The sequence below is a fragment of the Ostrinia furnacalis genome, unplaced genomic scaffold (genome assembly GCF_004193835.3).
Source record: "Ostrinia furnacalis isolate ACB-3 unplaced genomic scaffold, ASM419383v2 OfSCF7173, whole genome shotgun sequence".
Taxonomy (NCBI): Eukaryota; Metazoa; Arthropoda; class Insecta; order Lepidoptera; family Crambidae; genus Ostrinia; species Ostrinia furnacalis.
The window spans coordinates 492,491-515,114 of record NW_021137412.1 but is presented as its reverse complement, the minus strand read 5'-3'; the positions used below and the strand labels follow the sequence as shown (position 1 = coordinate 515,114).

At 35.4% G+C, this 22,624-nt stretch overlaps 2 protein-coding genes across 2 annotated transcripts; both read left to right on the top strand.

Annotated features, from left to right (window-relative positions):
* The first annotated feature begins 805 nt into the window (after nt 1-805).
* LOC114363590 (keratin, type II cytoskeletal 2 epidermal) lies at nt 806-6,972 on the top strand. Its single transcript, XM_028319357.1, has 3 exons — nt 806-1,741; nt 2,852-3,029; nt 5,379-6,972. Exons 1-3 carry the CDS (start codon nt 1,329-1,331, stop codon nt 5,559-5,561), a joined length of 774 nt encoding a protein of 257 aa, XP_028175158.1. The 5' UTR covers nt 806-1,328; the 3' UTR covers nt 5,562-6,972.
* Nucleotides 6,973-7,753: 781 nt separating this feature from the next.
* On the top strand, nt 7,754-13,093 carry LOC114363565 (keratin, type II cytoskeletal 2 epidermal-like). The gene is made up of 4 exons (XM_028319322.1): nt 7,754-7,823; nt 8,639-8,915; nt 10,401-10,578; nt 12,609-13,093. The coding sequence occupies exons 1-4, from the start codon at nt 7,754-7,756 to the stop codon at nt 12,789-12,791; spliced, it is 708 nt and encodes a 235-aa protein (XP_028175123.1). The 3' UTR covers nt 12,792-13,093.
* The last annotated feature ends 9,531 nt before the right edge of the window (nt 13,094-22,624 follow it).

Genomic DNA, 22,624 nt, shown 5'->3' with positions numbered 1-22,624 from the left:
CCAGTAGTACAAATTAAGGTAATTATTAGCTAGTAAGAAATATTTAGAAACGATTACCAAGAAAAGCTTAATCTAAAACAGCGTCATTTTACCGAAAATTTAAGATGAAATCGCCAGATTTTTATAAGACAGCACGAAATCACCCAGCACCTTAGAAGAACGCGAGCCAATTGGTACTGGGATCGTGGATCGGGACGCTTTTGCACTCTACCGGGTTATAGGGCATATGAGTACGTGTCCTTGAAGTATTATCCCGGTTGGATTTATTTATCTGTGTTTTCTGATGTATAGGCCTTATTAGAACGTAGGCCTTATTTGTATCAAGTACCTTATAAGCGCTTTCATTTCATGGCAGTGCCCGTAAAATTGATTTTTAATTCTGCATACAAAGTAATATTAATTCAATATTGGTATGATTTACACAAATTGGGTGAGTGTAAATTGATTTTTGGTGTAGTAAAGGTTCGTTTAATTAGGGCAAACTTTTTATTGTCTTCATTATTCGAGTATTATGTATTACCCTGTATTACCTAAGTAGGTACTTATACTGAATGTATTTCATTATTTATTGAAGGCTTTTCAATCGCCCCAAGAGTCAAGCAGCTAATTTATTGAAACCTCAACAAAACCTAAGTGATGGTTTGATATTTTTTATGATTATTTATAATTTGGAATTATTGCATTTCGATAATATTGAGATTTAAATATTTAAGTGGAAGAATTAAATATTATTGGGAGAAGATTAAAACTCTAAAGACATTTTTATCCAACTCTAAATCTTTACGATATTTTAATTTATTCAAATCTTGTAATCGCGACCTTCAAGGGTCATATTGCTGTACACATGATGATAATACTCGTATCATGAACTGTCATTTTTAAGGAAATATCATTTTAAATTATGAAGGCGTGGTGCGGTGTCGTCTGTGTTATTTTTGTAACCAACATCTTTTCGCAACATAGAACACGTGTGTAATATAAATCTTAACATTAATTATGTTACAAAACAGTCGTTTCGATTTCTCGTTTCCATTCATTTACCTCCAAACAACAATACAAACGTGATCCGTTTTCCATATTCCTCACATGGTCGGATGGATTTCCCAATCGCCTCCCACATCTATGTTTTCCTACTGCGCACCAACAATATGTCGTTAAGTACAAGGAGCGTGTGTAGAGGGGATGCGTGGACGCAGGACGTCGTCTCCGGCGCAGCGCAGTGGGTTTTCTGAAGGCTGCGGCACGGGCCGCATGCCAACACCGGTCGCGACCTCGTCCGCTCCTATTAAAACAAGATACATCGACAATCAGCCCTAGTATTACCAATAATGCGAACCATGTTCATCGTGGCTTGTGTCTGTCTCGCCGGGCTGGTCGGGAGCGTGGCGCCGGCGCCGGCCGAGGGGTTCGTGTTCCCTGATGAGCGCCGCGAGAAGAAATTGGAGCCGATTATTACTCCGCCTGTTCTACCTGTGTTAGAGCATTTAGAGCGCGATCCGAGTACTTTGCTCCCCAGTGAGAAGGTTCAGAGTCGCTCGCGGCCGCAAGCCAAGCCGAGGTTCAATGGGGGTGGGTTCAACGTGAGGCCCTCTGGGAACGGAGGGTTGACAGCGAGCGTGAGCAGCAGCGGCAGCTTCGGAGGAGCCAGCCAGTCAGCCTCGCAGTCGTTCTCCTTCGGCTTCAACGAAGGGTTCAGTGCTTCGCAGGCTGCTAGTCAAGCAGCCTCCTTCAATGGATTTGGGTTAGTCTTTAGAAGATTTAAAAAATTGTACATACAAACAGAGAAAAGTGAAATACAGGTGCTATCAATCAGCACGACGCTGTGATCAATTTTTATAATCATCAATGTTTAATTATGTCTTTTTTTATTAAGACCGAAAAATATCTGCTATTTATGTTAAATAAATTCATTTTTTTAACAATACATAATACACATTACATAGACACTGCTGTTAAGAACAGCTTATAATCATACGTCAGAGCCTTCGAAACATAAACAAGTATGTTGGTCATACTGTAAGTAACATAACTTACATCATATTATAACATTCACTCTAATTATTTAATCATACACTGTTTCGACAGATAAGAGTGCTCTGAATGATGATTAATATCAATGACTAACTGTGACCTAAACGATAGTTTAGCATAAACATTGACCCGTGCTGAATAAAGGAACACCGACAACTCATTATCAATGGCAAAGTGACAAAGTTACGAAATATGCATGCATAATTAAAAATAACAAAGTTTTCGTCTAAACCACTTGACATTCTTATTTTGTGAAGTATGGACAGCATATCAACTTAATTTTGTGGCGTCTTATCTAATGGTAATAGATGCTATTTCCCAACAATATTGTAGTCTAATGTGCTGACGACTGGTCCAATTAATTTAAGAAGGGCAATCTCCTTTTTAAGACAAATAATGACCGAACTTACCTTCGTATTGTGATTTTATGACTGCTACTTAAGCATAAAGTTATGGGTCACCGAACCGTTATTCATATTAATAGCTACTAAGTTATCACCTAAAGGTCAGCCCTTGGGTGATAACTCAATACCTAGTGTGAATCTAGCAATGCTATGCTTCAAGTTTCCCTGTGATCATAACAGAACATATTCAATACAAATGCCATCAAAGCTAAATTGCATTTATATTATTTGCAAAGCGCCCATTTCTCCACTCCCATTATTTCGTTAGTTCCATTTTTAGTTTAGGCTATTTTTTATAATAAGTGAATCTTAGGGGAGTAATATTTTTAAATCGAAAAATAATTGGTCTTATAAAAAAGACACAAACCAAAAATATTTCTATCGTGAAAATAATTTCATGCATTGCAATTTTCCAGCGGCTTCAGCGGCAGCCAGGCCAGCAGCCAAGCGGCTTCGTTTGGCGGGTCATCTGTATCAGGCACGGCGTCGTCGGCTGCTGCCTTTGGAGGCGGCGGCTTTGGTGGAAACAGCGGGAGTCAAAGCGCTTCATCCGCTTTTGGGTTCAACTCGCTGAATGGATTCCCACAGGCTGATGTAAGTATGCTATTTCTTTAACCAATGTCAATCAGCTACAGACTTGGTCTTTGGCGAGAAGTCAACCACAAATAATATCTGATAACAGAATTTTATTTAACACTTTGGCAACCAAAGAGGATTCAGCCGCAGCATTTCAGTGTTTGCTCTCATTGATAACAACATTACAAAACGAATTCTTTGCCAATTAAGAGCTGTACTCTCTTTCTACTTTAGCAGTAGGTATTACATAAGTAGCCTAATTTAAAAGCAGCTTTTACGAAAGCGTGTCAACCACTTCCAAGATCAATAGCTCAAGGACAGGCCTGCGGCAATATAAAAACTACTAGTAAATCGCTAATAAACTTCGATTTGATAGTACCTAATTACGATTTCATATTATTACCAAATGTCTTTGCACAAGTCTTTAAAAACCCTTTGATGAAAAATTTTTGCTCATCGTTAAATTAGCCTATGCGCAGACCATCGATTTTTAGTTAGCCGATAATTGGGTCGGGCTTTTGATCAATATGGAGATGTATGAAAGTGCGCACATTACACCGATTTGATATCAGCGGATTCTTCATAAAATTAAAATCGGGCCCAACTATCGGCCAACTAAAAGTCGGTGGTCTGCGCCTAATCTTAGAAAGCGCCAAAAGATTTATGCAAAGCTCGACTGAAACGAAAACAACTCTCTAGGGATGTCACTTGTTGACTTTGCAATCTATTCTGGGACCAAGTTAAGGTCAACTTTATTGATTTACAAGTTTATATGTGCGAATGGAGACTCTACACTCGAACTTGTTGACAATTATGTATACCTGGGACAAACAGTCCAGTTAGGTAGGTCCAACTTCGAGAAAGAGGTCAATCGTCGAATCCAACTCGGATGGGCAGCGTTCGGGAAGCTTCGCCATATACTCTCGTCCGAAATACCGCAGTGTCTCAAGTCAAAAGTCTTTGACCGATGTGTGTTGCCAGTGATGGTATACGGATCTGAGTAGTGGTCGCTTACTATGGGCCTCATAAGAAGGCTCAAGGTCACCCAAAGGGTGATGGAGTGGGCTATGCTCGGAGTTTCCCTGCGTGATCGAATCAAAAATGAGGAGATCCGCAGGAGAACCAAAGTAACCGACATAGCTCGCAGAATTGCTAAAATCAAGTGGCAGTGGGCGGGGCACATAGCTCGTAGAGACGATGGCCGTTGGGGCAGGAAAGTTCTCGAGTGGCAATCACGAGCTGGAAGACGTAGCGTGGGCAGGCCTCCTACTAGGTGGACCGACGATCTGGTAAAGGTCGCGGGAAGAGCCTGGATGCGGGCAGCGCAGGACCGTTCATTATGGAAAACCTTGGGGGAGACCTTTGTCCAGCAGTGGACGTTATTTGGCTAAACCGTAAACGTATGTGCGAATACCTTACAATGGACCGCTGTGATTATGTAAGGCAAAACCACAGAATACATAATAGTAGCACGCAGACAACAATATACATCGCTAGTCACAAGCCATAAAGAATGTTCCAAAACCCCATGCATTACAGCCACAGCCTTTCCATTTTGTTTAAAATAAATTGCACGTTGCTGCAACAATTTTACATCACGATTAACATTACAGTTACAACGGCATTATTTTAAACTCGTTCCGTTTGCAATGAGGTTCAAGGTATAAACCTGATACATCCATACAGGGTGTACGGGACGGGTTGGTAAAAGGTTAAACAGTTAACTACATCATAATTCGATATTATGGTGTCTGCAAAAGCAGAAGATTAATAATGTACCTACTTTTTTTGGATACAACACGAGTAAAACTTTAAGAAAGAACTTATGTTAAAATTTTCCTGAATGATATTGATTTTTAGCTAAGAGCTTATTTTTTTTGACAACCTGTGCCTTACTCCTATACATGAGCAGGTAAATAATGTAACTTAAAAAGCATCCAATTTTTTATAAATATTTTGCAATCTCATGAAACCTGATGATATTTTTTTACACTTCCACCTAGTTACGATTCTCATTAAGAATCCCTACTGCTAATGTAAAATATTTAACGAACCTATAAATGTCAAATGAGTTCAAATCGTGGACTTCATTTGCATAAGTACCGCTATCAATAGTTTTTATTTATTTTCGCAGCTACTAAGATAATGACTTTTGCCTTTAACATATAGCATGATCTCAAAGTAGATTTCGTATTCGTTTCCTTAACTAGTTCGATTTAATAAAATCATCATAAAATTAATTTACAATTTTCCTTTGAACATCCGACCAACTACGTTCTTTTAAAAAAATCCCCAAAGATATTTCGGTCTGTGTCGTAGAGACTTGGTCATATGCCCGAAACTCACCAATTATTGTTTCTGTTCCAGCTGACATTCGGCGATGGAGCGTTCGACGTCAGACATCGTGGGGTGCCAGATTTCCCCACCTTCCCATCAGGGTTCCCTAACTTCTCAGGCCGCAAAGGTGCCGGAGCGGCCATCTTCAAATCACGGAAGGGTCCGTCCTTTAGGAGTGGGGACGATTTTGTGTCTGTGGTTGTGTCAGACTAAGCAATTTTTAACCAAAATCAATGTTAGTTCGGTGCAAAACAAAAGTCACGTGATATAAATTATGTTAATCGTATAATGCAACGAATGTGTTAGGCAGACATGCAGGTTTCTCCATCGTCAGTAGCTGTTATCGAAAGAATAAGTTTGACGTAGAATAATATCTGCCAAAGCACAATTTTCCGGATTTAATACAATTGCTAAATCCGCTCTAAATTAAATCTGCATTAAGTGCCGTTAAAAATTGTACATGTGCTCTGCTCAAATAATAAAAACTATAGAAAAATTCAAACTGATAAGAAAATTACCAGCTAGAGAAGTAGAATTAGGATTTGAAATGGAATTTAACAAATATAAACCTTTAACAAGTGACCAAATCTGAGCACTCATGTTTAAAGTGACAAAACTAGAATTGTACAGGTTTGTTATGTTGTAATAGTTTTTCAATTACACATACAAATGCGAGGTTACAAAACACACGTTACTATTTCGTCTGCAGGCGTTTGTGTAACGTAATATCAATATAAATATTCACACATCTTGCAAAATTCGTCACAAGATTGATGTCAATTGCGAATTTTCGATGTCGCTTGAACCCAAATACTTAATCTGCGACTTTTCGCAACACACATGTAAGAGGAAAGCGAAAGTGTGTGCTGTGGTTGTTATATCCCACAAAAATAAACGGTTGCATCAATATTTGTTTTGCCACAAAATGTGTATTACGTTTAAAATAATACGTAACTTGTTCCGCCCTGTATGTACACAGAGTGTAATCATTAGTGCACATGGGCGATTAAGTTTGTATCAAAATCGCAACAATACCAAAATCTTAACCTGTAAAGATTAATTAAACATTTTCATTAGGACGCACCGTTTTTCACATAATATCACTAAACGCTTAATTATCTCCGAAACTGCTATTTTCATGTGTACATAGTTTGAAGGAAACTTTATTTTCAGTACACCTGTGAGTTGTAACTAGAAACGGCTAATAAATGAACACTTATGCATAAAATTATAGGTGAAAATGTCACAAAAAGTAGAGTTTTTGTACGAGTTTCAGGAATGAAAATAACAATGCTAGAATAATTTGCATGGTTAGTTATGTCTACTATCTAGTCTTTTGATTATTGTAATTCAGTGATTTAAAGTGGAGTATTTATTGAAAAAAATATTTATTTATATTTGTGTTAAGTATCGTCAAAGTATTGTTCTCAGTTTTTTATCATTAAAAACCTTTTAAAAGTCTTCATAATACATTAACCAATCATCTATCCAGAATTAAGGACTCAAGAATATTTTTCACAAAACCATATCGAAGAGTAAAATGATGTTCAAATAAAAACTTGACTGACATTGTGTATAGTTAAGCTAGTGAGTAAGATTATTTATTAATAAAAGATAAACAAGAGTTGATTACTTTAATATCCATTATTATTAAATTACCCCATAAGGCTGATTTACACGTATTAAGTAGATAACTAAATTTTAACTTAATTTTTCTGTCAAGTTGGTGGGCGGGGCCTGTCACTTGACGTTTGGCATTAAGTTAAAATTTAGTTACCTACATAACTATGTACTCAATACGTGTAAATCAGCCTTTACTGTTAAAGTTCCACACTCGTCGAAGTGAAATGTAGAGCTGTGCGGAAAAACGCCAAAAGTTATCGAAAAATCTGAGCTGAGCTCATTTTCTAAAACCATGTGAAATAAAAGCAGCAGTCTATCTACAATAAAATAAACAAAATTAATGAAATTCTTATTTCTTGCCTTACCTATGATATTATGATTATAATTATGATTATGCGAAAACACTAGGCGCTCAATAAACATCAAAAGTTAAGCTTTTCGATGACCGTTTTACCTTCCTTTTCCCTTTTCTTTCTTTCAGTCAACAGCACATTAAATATTTTATGCAAAAGGCATCTAAAAAAATGACCTACTTTTTTAAAACTTCGGATAGAACCATGGAAGCTATTCAATACGGAATATAGAGATGTGTTTGTACTAGCTACGAGTATTACGTATTTTTTAACCGACTTCAAAAAAGGAGGAGGTCTATGTTCGGCTGTATGTATTTATTTTAACCTACTCCATAAATTCAAATCCGATTATGCCAGTCGAATGATATTCAATTTTCTAAAGCTCTCTAGAATTCTTCCCTCGCTGTTGAAAATAAAATGGTTGCTACAATGGCCGCGATGATCTCAGCAGAGAGTGTAGAGCCGGTATTGATTCCACAAAGCACAGCGTTAAACGCCTGTGACTTTATGCCAGGCAGAAAAACTTATTTGTTACTCAACTGCTATTTGTATTAGCAGAACCTTTGGTAAAATCATAGTGAATAGAATCTTAATATAAGTTTTAAATTCACTGTTGACCGGTAGAAGCAAGATATCGATAGTAAAAATAAGGGATTTTGGCTCCTTAATAATCATAATCATAATCATTTATTTATTGCTTCATAAGTGTACATAGGTGGTGATCTTAAACTTAGTCTCAACTTATGACCCTGTAAGGGTGTTGCAAATCTTGTATCGTAGGTACATTACTAAATATTCTACAATAGTTAGTAATAATTATTAATATTGATAAATTATAAAATTAATTAGTTTACATAATTTTACAGTACAATTAAAATACAATAATGTTTCTCCATACCTATTCATACCTACATAATTTTCATCATCGCATCCTACTCAAATTATAGAACTCCTGAATACTATAAAGACATTTTTATATAAGGAACTCTTTTAGCTTGGCCAAGAATAATGAGTCTTTTTCAATATTTTTTAAATAGGTAGGCAGTTTATTATAGACTACTATGGACATGTGGTAGACTCCTGATCTTACCAGGTGAAGCTTAGTGTCGGGTAATGCTAATCTATCTTTGTATCTTAAGTTACGGGGTGCTGAATATTGTTCTTTTGCTTGAGAGTAAATAATTTTATTCTCTCTGACAAATTTACATAGACCTAGGATATAAATCATTTATATCCTAGGTCATTTCATGTTCATTGTGGAAAACCTCGGGGGAGGCCTTTGTCCAGCAGCGGACGTCATTTGGCTGAAACGAGTTCTACCCGTGTTAGAGCATTTAGAGCGCGATCCGAGTACTTTGCTCCCCAGTGAGAAGGTTCAGAGTCGCTCGCGGCCGCAAGCCAAGCCGAGGTTCAATGGGGGTGGGTTCAACGTGAGGCCCTCTGGGAACGGAGGGTTGACGGCGAGCGTGAGCAGCAGCGGCAGCTTCGGAGGAGCCAGCCAGTCAGCCTCGCAGTCGTTCTCCTTCGGCTTCAACGAAGGGTTCAGTGCTTCGCAGGCTGCTAGTCAAGCAGCCTCCTTCAATGGATTTGGGTTAGTCTTTAGAAGATTTAAAAAATTGTACATACAAACAGAGAAAAGTGAAATACAGGTGCTATCAATCAGCACGACGCTGTGATCAATTTTTATAATCATCAATGTTTAATTATGTCTTTTTTTAGTTTGAACACTAAGACCGAAAAATATCTGCTATTTATGTTAAATAAATTCAATTTTTTTAACAATACATATTACACATTACATAGACACTGCTGTTAAAAACAGCTTTATATTCATACGTCAGAGCCTTCTAAACATATACAAGTATGTTGGTCATACTGTAAGTAACATAACTTACATCATATTATAACATTCACTCTAATCTCATTTAATCATACACTGTTTCGACAGATAAGAGTGCTCTGAATGATGATTAATATCAATGACTAACTGTGACCTAAACGATAGTTTAGCATAAAACATTGACCCGTGATGAATAAAGGAACACCGACAACTCATTATCAATGGCAAAGTGACAAAGTTACGAAATATGCATGCATAATTAAAAATAACAAAGTTTTCGTCTAAACCACTTGACATTCTTATTTTGTGAAGTATGGACAGCATATCAACCTAATTTTGTGGCGTCTTATCTAATGGTAATAGATGCTATTTCACAACAATATTGTAGTCTAATGTGCTGACGACTGGTCCAATTAATTTAAAAGAAGGGCAATCTCCTTTTTAAGTCAAATAATGACCGAACTTACCTTCGTTTTGTGATTTTATGACTGCTACTTATGCATTAAGCTATGGGTCACCGAACCGTTATTTATAATAATAGCTACTGAGTTATCACCTAAAGGTCAGCCCTTGGGTGATAACTAAGTACCTAGTGTGAAGATAGCAATGATATGCTTCATAACAACATATTCAATACAAATGCCATCAAAGCCAAATTGCATTTATATTATTTGCAAAGCGCCCATTTCTCCACTCCCGTTGTTTCGTTAGTTCCATTTTTAGTTTCGGCTACTTTTTATACAGGGTGTTAGGTAAATGGGTATATGAGCCGACACTAGCCCATGTTAACATGGTCATATAAATGGTATGGTGAAGTCAGAAAACTGATATCTTCATTTTAATTATTTTATTTTTCATACAAATCGGATTTTATAAAATTTATTCCGTATGAAAATTAAAAAAATTAAAATGATGATATCAAATTTCTGACTTCACCATACCATTTATATGCCCATGTTAACATGGGCTAGTATCGGCTCATATACCCATTTACCTAACACCCTGTATAAAGCTTCGATTTGACCAAATTTAATCCGAGAATACTCTTGGTTTTAACTGACACATGACAGTTTCAGTATGGGAAATATGTCAAAACTGACGATTTATTCTGAGATTAATATTTACTCTTGTTGGGTCGAATCCACCCTAAATCGAAAAATAATTGGTCTTATAACAAACACACAGACTAAAAATCTTCGTATCGTGAAAATAATTTCGTGCATTGCAATTTTCCAGCGGCTTCAGCGGCAGCCAGGCCAGCAGCCAAGCGGCTTCGTTTGGCGGGTCGTCTGTATCAGGAGCAGCTTCGTCGGCTGCTGCCTTTGGAGGCGGCGGCTTTGGTGGAAACAGCGGGAGCCAAAGCGCTTCATCCGCTTTTGGGTTCAACTCGCTCAATGGATTCCCTCAGGCTGATGTGAGTATGCTATGTCTTTAACCAAAGTCAATCAGCTACAGTCAGCTTAGCAGGTGCTCGGTTTTATTCACTTGTTCTTTGGCGAGAAGTCAACTACAAATAATATCTGATACAAACAAGTTTTTTTACACTTTGGCAACCAAAGAGGATTCAGCCGCAGCATTTCAGTGTTTGCTCTCATTGATAACAACATTACAAAACGAATTCTTTGCCAATTAAGAGCTGTACTCTCTTTCTACATTAGCAGTATTACATAAGTAGCCCAATTTCAAAGCAGCTTTTACGAAAGCGTGTAAACCACTTCCAAGATCAATAGCTCAAGGACAGGCCTGCGCCATTATAAATACTACTAATAAATCGGTAACTACTCGCACTACTACGATTTGATAGTACCTAATTACGATTTCATAGTAGTACCAAATATCTTTGCACAAGTCTTCAAAAAACCTTGGATGCAAAAAGTTGCTCATCGTCATCCCTAAAATATAGAAAGCGCCAAAAGATTTATGAAAAAGTCGACTGTAATTAGCGCTCCTGCACACGACGCCGCCGCCGCGCCTTTGCACTGTTTATACGCGCCGCGTGAACACCGCTGCCGCGCCGCCGCCACAAATTATGCTTTGATGGCGCGGTGACGGTTTTACTCGGCGCGTATGAACAGTGTAGGGCCGCGGCGACGGCGCGGCGACGGCGCGGTGGCGGCGTCGTGTGCAGGAGCGCCGGAGACGGAGACATTCTCTAGGGATGTCACTTGTTCACTTTGCAATCTATTCTGGGACCAAGTTAAGGTCAACTTTATTGATTTACAAGTTTATATGCGCGTATATACTTTACAATGGACCGCTGTGATTATGGTAAGGCATAACCACAGAATACATAATAGTAGCACGTAGACAACAATATTTATCGCTAGTCACAGTCCATAATCATCATCATCATCATCATTTCAGCCATAGGACTGGTTGATCGATTGGCAGCGGTCTGCGGTCCATAAAGAATGTTCCAAAACCCCATGCATTACAGCCACAGCCCTTCCATTTTGTTTAAAATAATATGCACGTTGCTGCAACAATTTTACATCACGAATAACATTACAGTTACAACGGCATTATTTTAAACTCGTTCCGTTTGCAATCAGGTTCAAGGTAACCTGATACATCCATACAGGGTGTACGGGACAGGTTGGTAAAAGGTTAAAGAGTTAATTAACTACATCAGAATTCGATGGTGTCTTAAACCAAAGACGGAAGAATAATTTATATACTTTTTTGTGTACAACAGGAGTAAAACATTTACAAAGAATTTATCTTAAAATTTTCCTAAATGATATTGATTTTTAACTTTGAACCAAGGACATTATTTTTTTTGACAACCTGTGCCTTACACATCCTATACAGGGTGTTAGGTAAATGGGCATATGACCCGACACTAGCCCATGTTAACATGGGCATATAAATGGTATGGTGAAATCAGATGAAATTAAAAAAAAATTAAATGATGATATCAAATTCCTGACTTCACTATACCATTTATATGCCCATGTTAACATGGGCTAGTGTCGGCTCATATACCCATTTACCTAACACCCTGTATACGTACATTAATTAGTCAGTAAATAATTTAACTAAAAAAGGATGCTATTTTTTTATAAATATTTTGCTATCTCATGAAGCTTGATGATATTTTTTTACACTTCCAATGTAAAATATTTCACAAACCTATAAAATGTTAACTAAGTTCAAATCGTGGACTACATTTGCATAAGTACCGCTATCAATAGTTTTTATTTAGTTTCGCAGCTACTAAGATTTTTGCCTTTAACATAATAGAATAATCTCAAAGTACATTTAGTATACGTTTCCTTATCTAATTTGATTTCATAAAATCATCATAAAATTAATCTACTATTTTTTCCTTTCAACATCCGACCAACTACGTTCTTTAAAAAAATCCACCGTACCCAAAGATAGTCTGTGTCGTAGAGACTTGGTCATATGCCCGAAACTCACCAATCATTGTTTCTGTTCCAGCTGACATTCGGCGATGGAGCGTTCGACGTCAGACATCGAGGGGTGCCAGACTTCCCCACCTTCCCATCAGGGTTCCCTAACTTCTCAGGCCGCAAGGGTGCCGGAGCGGCCATCTTCAAGTCACGGAAGGGTCCGTCCTTTAGGAGTGGAGATGATTTTGTGTCTGTGGTTGTGTCAGATTAAGCAATTTTTAACCAAAATCAATGTTAGTTCGGTGCAAAACAAAAGTCACGTGATATAAATTATGTTAATCGTTTGATGCAACGAATGTGTTAGGCAAACATGCAGGTTTCTCCATCGTCAGTAGCAGTTATCGAAAGAATAAGTTTGACATAAAATAATATCTGCCAAAGCACAATTTTCCGGATTTAATACAATTACTAAATCCGCTCTAAACTAAATCTGCATTAAGTGCCGTTAAAAATTGTACATGTGCTCTGCTCAAATAATAAAAACTATAGAAAAATTCAAACTGATAAGAAAATTACGAGCTAGAGAAGTAGAATTAGGATTTGAAATGGAATTTAACAAATATAAACCTTTAAAAAGTGACCAAATCTGAGCACTCATGTTTAAAGTGACAAAACTAGAATTGTACAGGTTTGTTATGTTGTAATAGTTTTTCAATTACACATACAAATGCGAGGTTACAAAACACACGTTACTATTTCGTCTGCAGGCGTTTGTGTAACGTAATATCAATATTAAATATTCACACATCTTGCAAAATACGTCACAAGATTGATGTCAGTTGCGAATTTTCGATGTCGCTTGAACCCAAATACTTAATCTGCGACTTTTCGCAATAAGGGGAAAGCGAAAGTGTGTGTTGTGGTTGTTATATCCCACAAAAATAAACGGTTGCATCAATATTTTGTTTTGCCACAAAATGTGTATTACGTTTAAAATAATACGTAACTTGTTCCGCCCTGTATGTACACAGAGTGTAATCATAAGTGCACATGGGCGATTAAGCTTGTATTAAAATCGCAACAATACCAAAATCTTAACCAGAAAAGAATAATCATTTTCATTAAGATGCAAAGTTTTTCACATAATATCACTAAAAACTTAATTAGCTCTGAAACTGCTATTTTCACGTGAATAATTTGAAGAAAACTTTATTTTCAGTACACCTGTGAGTTGTAACTAGGAATGGCTAATCAAATGATCATTTATGAATAGGTATGTGGTAAAGTGGCAAAAAGTATCGGGAAAGAAAATAACAATGCTAGAATAATTTGCATGGTTATGTCTACTATCTAGTCTTTTGATTATTGTAATTCAGTGATTTAAAGTGGAGTATTTATTTAAAAAAGTATTTATTTATATTTGCGTTAAGTATCGTCAAAGTACTGTTCTCAGTTTTTTATCATTAAAAACCTTTTTAAAGTCTTCATAATACATTAACCAACCATCTATCCAGAATTAAGGACTCAAGAATATTTTTCACAAAACCATACCGAAGAGTAAAATGATGTTCAAATAAAAACTTGACTGACATTGTGTATAGTTAAGCTAGTGAGTAAGATTATTTATTAATAAAAGACAAACAAGAGTTGATTACTTTAATATCCATTATTATTAAATTACCCCATAAGGCTGATTTACACGTATTAAGTAGATAAGTAGGTAACTAAATTTTAACTTAAGTTTTCTGTCAAGTTGGTGGGCGGGGCTTGTCACTTGACGTTTGGAATTAAATTAAAATTTAGTTACCTACATAACTATGTACCTACTTAATACGTGTAAATCAGCCTTTACTGTTAAAGTTCCACACTTGTCGAAGTGAAATGTAGAGCTGTGCGGAAAAACGCCAAAAGTTATCGAAAAATAAGAGCTCATTTTCTAAAACCATGTAAAATAAAAGCAGCAGTCTATCTACAAGAAAATAAACAAAATTAATGAAATTCTTATTTCTTGCCTTACTATGATATTATGATTATAATTATGATTATGCGAAAACACTAGGCGCTCAATGAACATCAAAAGTTAAGCTATTTGATGACCGTTTTCCCTTCCTTTTCCCTTTTCATTCTTTCAGTCAACAGCACATTAAATATTGGATGCAAAATGCATCTGAAAAAATGGCCTACTTTCCTAGAACTTCAGATGATTTTTTTAGAAAAGAACCATGGAGGCAATACTGAATATAGTGATGTATTTGTACTAGCTATTACGTATTTTTAATGCACCTACTCCATAAATTCAAATCCGATTGTGCAAATTGGAATTCGATGAATTTTCAATTTTCCAAAGCGCTAGAATTCTTCCCTCGCTGCTGAAAATAAAAAAGGTCGCTACAATGGCCGCGATGATCTCACCAGAGAGTAAGAGCGGGTATTGATTCCAAGCACAGAGTTAAACGCCTGTGACTTTATGCCAGGCAGAAAAACTTGTTTGTTACTCGACTGCTATTTGTATTAGCAGAACCTTTGGTAAAATCATAGTGAATAGAATCTCAATATAAGTTTTAAATTCACTGTTGACCGGTAGAAGCAAGATATCGATTCAAAAAATAAGGGATTTTGGCTCTTTAATACTTTGATAGTTCTTAGTATAAGTTGAAAGTCATACTCGTAGCTTGGTTTTATTCAATCTTATTACTATCGAATCGAACCATTGCACTATTAAAAGTAGATAAAAACCTATTAACTAATTATCAAAAAAGACAAGAAAACGAAATCATTATCACATTAGCCATAATAACCAAAGACTGTATCTTTATAATAAAACAAAAACAAAGAAAAGCGTATGGTATCAGTGACATGGCGGAGTGGTTGGGACCGGTTCGGGGTACGGCCGCGTTAAAAATATCTTGGCCTGCGAATGTTGCTTCTTCGCCTAAAGTTTAATCAAAGTTAATTCATACAGTTTACTTGCCATCCAGCAAAAAGACTTGCTCAGAATCTAGTCGACAGAGACGTGCGAGGCATAGGTATTTAAGCTGTGCCTACTTGACCAACAGATTTATCGATTAAAACAAGCGAGACCATAAGTGGTGCATTTAGCTATGCTAAGATGTTAAAAATTAGTGAAAGATAGACAATATTCCTTATTACTATGGTGAATGACTGGATGGTAACAAATGATGAAGTAATTTTTTCGCAATTAGTCGCAAAAATTATCACAGGTATAACTTCTAAATATCTTTGAATATTCTCGTCGATTCTTTTTCTCCATTTTGCGTCGACTTTCAACACGCACACGCATATCCAATACAAAATACTAATGTAACCAACTGCTTCAACTTAAAACAATTTTCTGTACTATCGTATAAACATTTTGTTATGTAAGTAGTACTTACTTCCCTTTTAAGACGTTTACATTCATTGTTTTTTACTGTGGAAAATGTCGTCGACCCATCTGGCTGGAAATATATTTCTTTAATTTTATAGGAGTATACGAAGCTTAACCTGAAGACAAGTAGAAAAGTTTCACCAAAATGTAGACAGTGTCAAAGTACCTTTGCAGCCATAAGTATCAAATTAAGAAGTTTTCTAGTCAAGATAAACTGTAAAATAATCATTGATATGCCGCGTCCTCGGTTATTATGTGTCTAGCACAACATGTTCTATTGTATCTGAAATCACAGCAAAAGAAGTTAAGCCACCACTTAACAATCGTTAGTCTCTTCAATTAACTGATGTGATAAATGATCTAAACAGATAACAATATTTACTTAAATGATTTCTCACGGATCATTAAACTCCGCTCATTCACGGTAACCGTAAAAAACCACTATTCTGTTGTCATGTTCAAGTGTTCATCTGTAATGCTGTAAAGTAAATTGAATGCAGTAACTACTTCTGTAGTTCAGTGAAATAATTATGTAAATAAGTTTATCAAACTTACAGGAATTTTAAGTTAACGCTCCTAACGTGAAGGGATTTTTCAAATAAGATATTTTGAATCGGATGACGCGTCCGTTTGCAACCTGTAATGACCGCACATGGAAAATGGTTGAATAAAAATGTCAAATACCGTATAACGTGTGGTTGGATGCAGTGCTAACATACGAGTAACTATGGTCTAAATACAGTTTTATAAAAGAAGGTTTAATTCCGAGAAATCATATAGTTTTTCAGAGAGACGGCTGCTGTCAAATATTATGAAAACTTGCCAAGATCATCTATTTGGTAGCTGCTAAACCTAGCGACAGACTACAGGCTTATTGTCCCATAGTTGGGTCGGGCTGTTAATCAGTATGGACATATACGAAAGTGCGCACATTGGTATCGGCCGATTCTTCATACAAATTAGAATCGGGCCCAACTATCGGCCTACTAAAAGTCTGTAGTCTAAAGCTTATTTCTGAATATACAATGACGTAATAAGCCCACTGGATTTGCCTGTACTATGCATAATAAGACGGCGTTAGTCCAGGATGCGGCTCTGAATCACGTAACACGTATCATCAGATTATAAATGACCCTTAAGTTGGACCGGAGCCAGAAGAATGGCATGAAGTCATAGAAATAAGTATTCAAAACGTCAAACTTTTGTGCGGCTCGCTTGTTTGCATACCATCGATGATAACTAGACCGCTAAAATGTAGACATGTAATAAGTATGTATATTTTGATTCGATAGATATGTAAAGGTATTAATTTCAAATGTTATTCATTTAAAACACATATTAAAAGCACCTTAATAAAAAATGACTACAATAAAATTGATGATTATTTAAAAGATAAAAATGTTTGGAATGTTTAACTGCCTGGCTTGCAACAATATTATGACTATGTATATTTTAAAGACTAAACCCTTGAAAAAGAGGCTGACAGTAGTGACTGAGTTTCTTGCGCTGCTTCTTCTCAGCACTGGCCCATTTATTGTCCCAAAGATATAGTAGGGTTAATACTGAGACGTGTAAAAGTGCGTTTTTAAATCTTTAGTTTAGACTGTAAACCATAGCTTTGTTCTGCATACTTTTTTATCATTTCATGTTGGTTTTCTTTGAGGGTTGAGATAAGGATCATCTATCTGCATTAAAATTTAACTTAAAGACACTTCCCTCAATCTCAACCAAATTACTGGAGTTACTTCGCAGCTTATACGAAATATCACATATTATAATAATCTTATTCTTATCGTTTTAATAACATTGATAGCATATTAAACATACGAGTATTACCATCAGATTCATCAACGTCAGAAATGAATGATAATGCATTGTAAACATAATATGACTCAAGTGGAAATATTATTCTAAAAATACTCCTTTAAAAGTTGTTTACAGCAAATAATTTTACCCAATTGGTCTCTACCACTTACACAATAGTGCACGCTCATGAGCAATAATAGTGTAGGTGGAAACACTTTCGAATACTGAAAGAAAGATACACAATCATACGAGTATAGTAATATACCAAAGTAACTCGGTCTGTTTGTTACTATGTTCGTTTCTATCAAGAAATAGATTAGATTTTGAAGATTAACAAAACAAAGGGAAATTGAAATTGATGGGGTCTGAAAATCTGAAATAGGCAAGGAAGGTTTTCTAAAATAGGAAATATTCATATTTTTTGCTCTTAGTCTAGTGTAGCAAGAACAAATAAGTAAACGCCCTTTTTACAAACATTACTATGAGGTCTCACAGTGCGCGTGGACGCTCAGGGTGACATATGAACCAATCACAGAGCTCTATTTAAATTGCATTGACGCTGTGCGTTCAATTTGCTTTTTCACTTAAGCAAGTATTGTTTGTGAATACGGGCGATCGAAATTCACCCAGGTAAAGCCACGGGCTGACGCTAGTTCATGTAACAGTGTCAATGGCCATCTTGACATTAAATGATTTGCAAATAAAATATTCAGGGTGAACTAGATGCCTAATGTAAGTTTAATATTCATTGATTGAGCGTTATCTATGAGGATGAAACTGGACATTCTAGTTTGGGCATCCACCGCGGAGGTTTCGTGTCGTGTAATAAAAAAAAGTATTTAAAAATGAAGTTACACATTTTGGTATTTGCTCTAGCAGTTCTTGTGTCATGTGTGACTTGCTGGAAGGTGTTTCCACTGGCGAATCAGCCTGTACCAGCATATAATACCCCTAGCCTCCCTGATATAACACCTACACGGACGAATTCTGTATATGAAACTAGAGCTCCGTCGTTTGGTATAAATCCAACGAAAGTCGACAAAACTCCAGCACTCTCAACCGGTGACGTCAATGCACCTGCAAGAGATCTGCTACCTCCTAAGGTGAGTCAATTGTCTATCAAGTATTTATTGTTACAAAACTTAATAATAGTACTACTGCCTGATACATTACTTTTAGCAGGATATATAAAATTCTAACTTTAAGGTTATTTATCTATGAATAAAATAATTAATTAAATATCAATGTAGTAATGAGATCAAAGATGTAGCGTTTATATGTATAGTACCTAAACCTAAAAAATACAAAAACATTAGTAAATAAAGATTTGGGGAGAAAAGTCTGTGTAAACGTTGGTCTGAAGTCTGAGGAAGTCACCAGGTGCGATTGCAGTCAAACACCTGCATTAAAAAAGTCATATTTTCCATTAGATCCATACATATTAATTTTCTCAGAAAACACACATCTCTGTGTGTAATGTATGTAATCTGTGTTCTTCTTTAATAGATATTACGATTAATAATCAACCGATAAATAAGTTCCATGATCATATGTCCACACATTTAGTTTCAAGGTAAGCATGTTTAAGTATTTCCACAAAGTCTAGAAATTTGAAACTATGTTGAAATTAACATAGTCTAAATATCATTTAATACTTTAAAATAGCTATATAATTAATGCGTTGTGAGCGCCACTTCAATTCTGCATCCAAAATGTGTTAATTAGTTAGGTATTATTTATTAAACACGACACAAAGTAACAATTCCAAATGAATATTAAAATGATTAAGGCTAGGCTGCACTATCTTACTTTAACTATAACAAACGTCAAAGTTCCGTCAACCTCCATACAAAATACCGGTTAGGGTTACTGTTGAACTAAGATGATGCAACTCGGTCTAAAGATTTTGAAAACAATATCGCATCACCCTGAAAAAAATCAAATGCATAGGTACCTAATATTGATTTACAAAGTATTGATGTAATAAGTACGCCGGTTATAACTTTTCTATGAAACATGCAATAATATTATGTATAATAATCTCAAGAACGCAAATGAAACCGCAAAAAATACTACATCTACGTATTTTCCTCGTTCATAATTAGTCTGGTTTTGTTACATTGATTGAATAAACATCTTAGAAGATCCACCGTAAGTTACCTTACTGCGGAAATAAAACTGGATATAACAAAGAAAATAATATAATTATTACAGATGTTGCTCTTAACTGGGTTTTTTCAGTTCAGCAACTTTGTATTTATACTGAAAAAAAAACCCTTAATTAACAGGGTTTCATCTTCATCATCAAGTAATTTTGTCCCCATAGCATGAATACGACTCTCTCTAATTTCCCAGAGGTCAAATAGAGAAGATATTTATTTCGTATTTTCTCATTAATAAATTAGGAAAAATCTGGAATCAATTGCTCAAAGTAACTAACTCTACACTGTAAATGTTCCTTTAAAACGTACCTAAATTTCTAAATTGATCCTAGATCCCTATCACTAGACCATATGATGTTAAGCTTCAGTGAAAGTATAAGGTTGTCCTAGAATCAAATATTTAAAAACACTATTCATTTTGAACTTTATCTATTTTTCAAAGAATCTATATTTAAAATCACGTTAGTCTAGATTAGATCATTTTTTCTGGTGACTCATTAACGTTATCAGTTATCTAGATATTAGCATGCAGACTGAATCCAACATAATAAAGGTATAAATCTTTCTACCTACTCAGTAGCACATCTTATCTTTATTATTTTTAATAAGGTAAAAACCAAGTCGTTAAATTCCTTTTTGTGATGTAAAGGTTCAATATAAACTAAAAGTAAGTAATTAAACATTGTAAAACAACATCTTAAATATGTCATTTATGACATTTCTAATTATAGGTACATGGATCTCATTATTGAAATGGCTTTATTAGTCGTCCTATTCTACTTGCAAAACTTTACCCTTCTAAAGGATAAATCAGATAAATAAAATTAATTTATGTTAGGACTACGCGTATTCTATGTATAGTCATAAATCATAATAAATATCAAAGTGCTGTGCATCACTGTCAGTCATTTCATTTACTGCACTGTATTGTTTTTAAGTTCTCATACAGTGTAAATGCAATGTATTGCCATAATTGCATTCGACGATTTAATATACCTTTTTAAACCTGCCCATGAGTGCGTTTCAAAAAGAAAAAAGTAGCTTACTGGACACGCTAGTGGCAACGATTGTAAGGACACCATCGTTAAAAAGCTTTTAAGGGGCTTAATGCGAATATAAACTTTTATCAAACACCATAACGCATTAATTTACCATATCATGAACACAACGATTATCATAAGAATACATTAGTGATGTTTTAAAATGTTATATCTCATCATAGATAGCCATACATTATACCAAACTGGCTCGCGTAGCATTGTTTAACAAAATCTCGCAATTATTAGGTAGAGCCAGATAAAAGTTTATACAAGTAATATTTTAATAGTAATAAATATTTTCGACTTCAAAAGTACTAATCAACATTACAACCAAAAAGTTATGGCTATTTAGAATAAAATGTTTGTTTATAAATCGAAGGGTAGTGTTATTAATAACATACAGTTGCAGATGTTTTCTTTAAATAATGTGTTTTCGTGGTAACTATATTTAATCCCAATTATAAAACATAACTTGACCTTCACAGATGTCACAAGTTATTCACCCCATTTTGGTTCGTTCGTGTTTTCCGTCAATTTTGTGATTTAATTTTAGGCTATTACTGACATGAAGGTTCATTTACAAAATATCATCATTTCATTTGTTAATTATTTTACAGTAAACCAAAAATGTTATTATATCTATGTTATTAATATTTTTAAATGTTTTGCCCAACTTATTTAGGCGCTACTTTAGTTAAGTACATACCTACCCATATTTAAAAGATGGGTTGAGGTGAACTGATGTTCGTGTAACTGTCCCTTAGTCGAATTTTATGACTTCCACTGGAAGAGCAAAAAGGTGGTGCTGTATTCTGCCAGATTCGAACCAAATCTAGACCAAAGCCTCCTTGTCTCTGGTTTATTAAAAAGTCATGCTAATGCATTTGAAACTAAATGACCTGATGATAATGATGATATCCACCACCTATTTATATACATAATCATTTTTTTTTTGTTACAGGAAGGCCCATCAGCATAAACGAGTAAATACCTAAGCATGTACAAAGACAATCCACGGGAGAGATCGCCAAAACCAAGCACACGCAGCTTCAAATCTAAGAGATCGTCAAGACCAAAATACAACTTTAAAATTCACATAAAAAGTTCCCGTATCATCAGTCACAGCAATTATAATCACTTACGTCATTATTCCAACTGGAAACATCGTATAATTAATTCCACAAATGCATTACACAACCAGATATGCAGATCAATGGTTTTATGGCGGTTATAAACCGCCAATCGAGTACAAAACTATAAATGAAATATAGTACAACTAAAAACTTTGATACTTGTTTTCTTTTTACCCGACTGTAGAGAAGCAGGTTCACTAACAACACATAATTTATAAAACACCTGTGCCTTACCATACCATACCACTTACAAGGCGATCTTGTAAATAATTTTCTCATTTCAGAAATTTTTATTGCTCAGCAATTTAATTTTCATTTTAATTTTCCATATTACATAACAAATACGAAGACCGTAACATTTATTGGAAAATATTACATTTCCCCATGGAATTATAAAATGTTAGATAAAGGAATACCTTCTAATCAATGTAACATACTTAATTACACTTCTACTTCTACGTCTATTTATCATACTTTTCATAGAATTAAATCTTCTATAAAGAAGTAAGTACCATGTTTATTAATGAGATTCCTTATATTTTTTATTATGTATGGAAATTAAACTGATTCGTCAT

Coding starts and splice junctions, on each gene's coding strand:
- LOC114363590 (XM_028319357.1), top strand. CDS start 1,329: ATGCGAACCATGTTCATCGTGGCTTGTGTCTGTCTCGCCGGGCTGGTC. Junction 1,742..2,851: donor GCCTCCTTCAATGGATTTGG/GTTAGTCTTTAG, acceptor GCAATTTTCCAG/CGGCTTCAGCGGCAGCCAGG. Junction 3,030..5,378: donor ATGGATTCCCACAGGCTGAT/GTAAGTATGCTA, acceptor TTTCTGTTCCAG/CTGACATTCGGCGATGGAGC.
- LOC114363565 (XM_028319322.1), top strand. CDS start 7,754: ATGGCCGCGATGATCTCAGCAGAGAGTGTAGAGCCGGTATTGATTCCA. Junction 7,824..8,638: donor AAGCACAGCGTTAAACGCCT/GTGACTTTATGC, acceptor GGCTGAAACGAG/TTCTACCCGTGTTAGAGCAT. Junction 10,579..12,608: donor ATGGATTCCCTCAGGCTGAT/GTGAGTATGCTA, acceptor TTTCTGTTCCAG/CTGACATTCGGCGATGGAGC.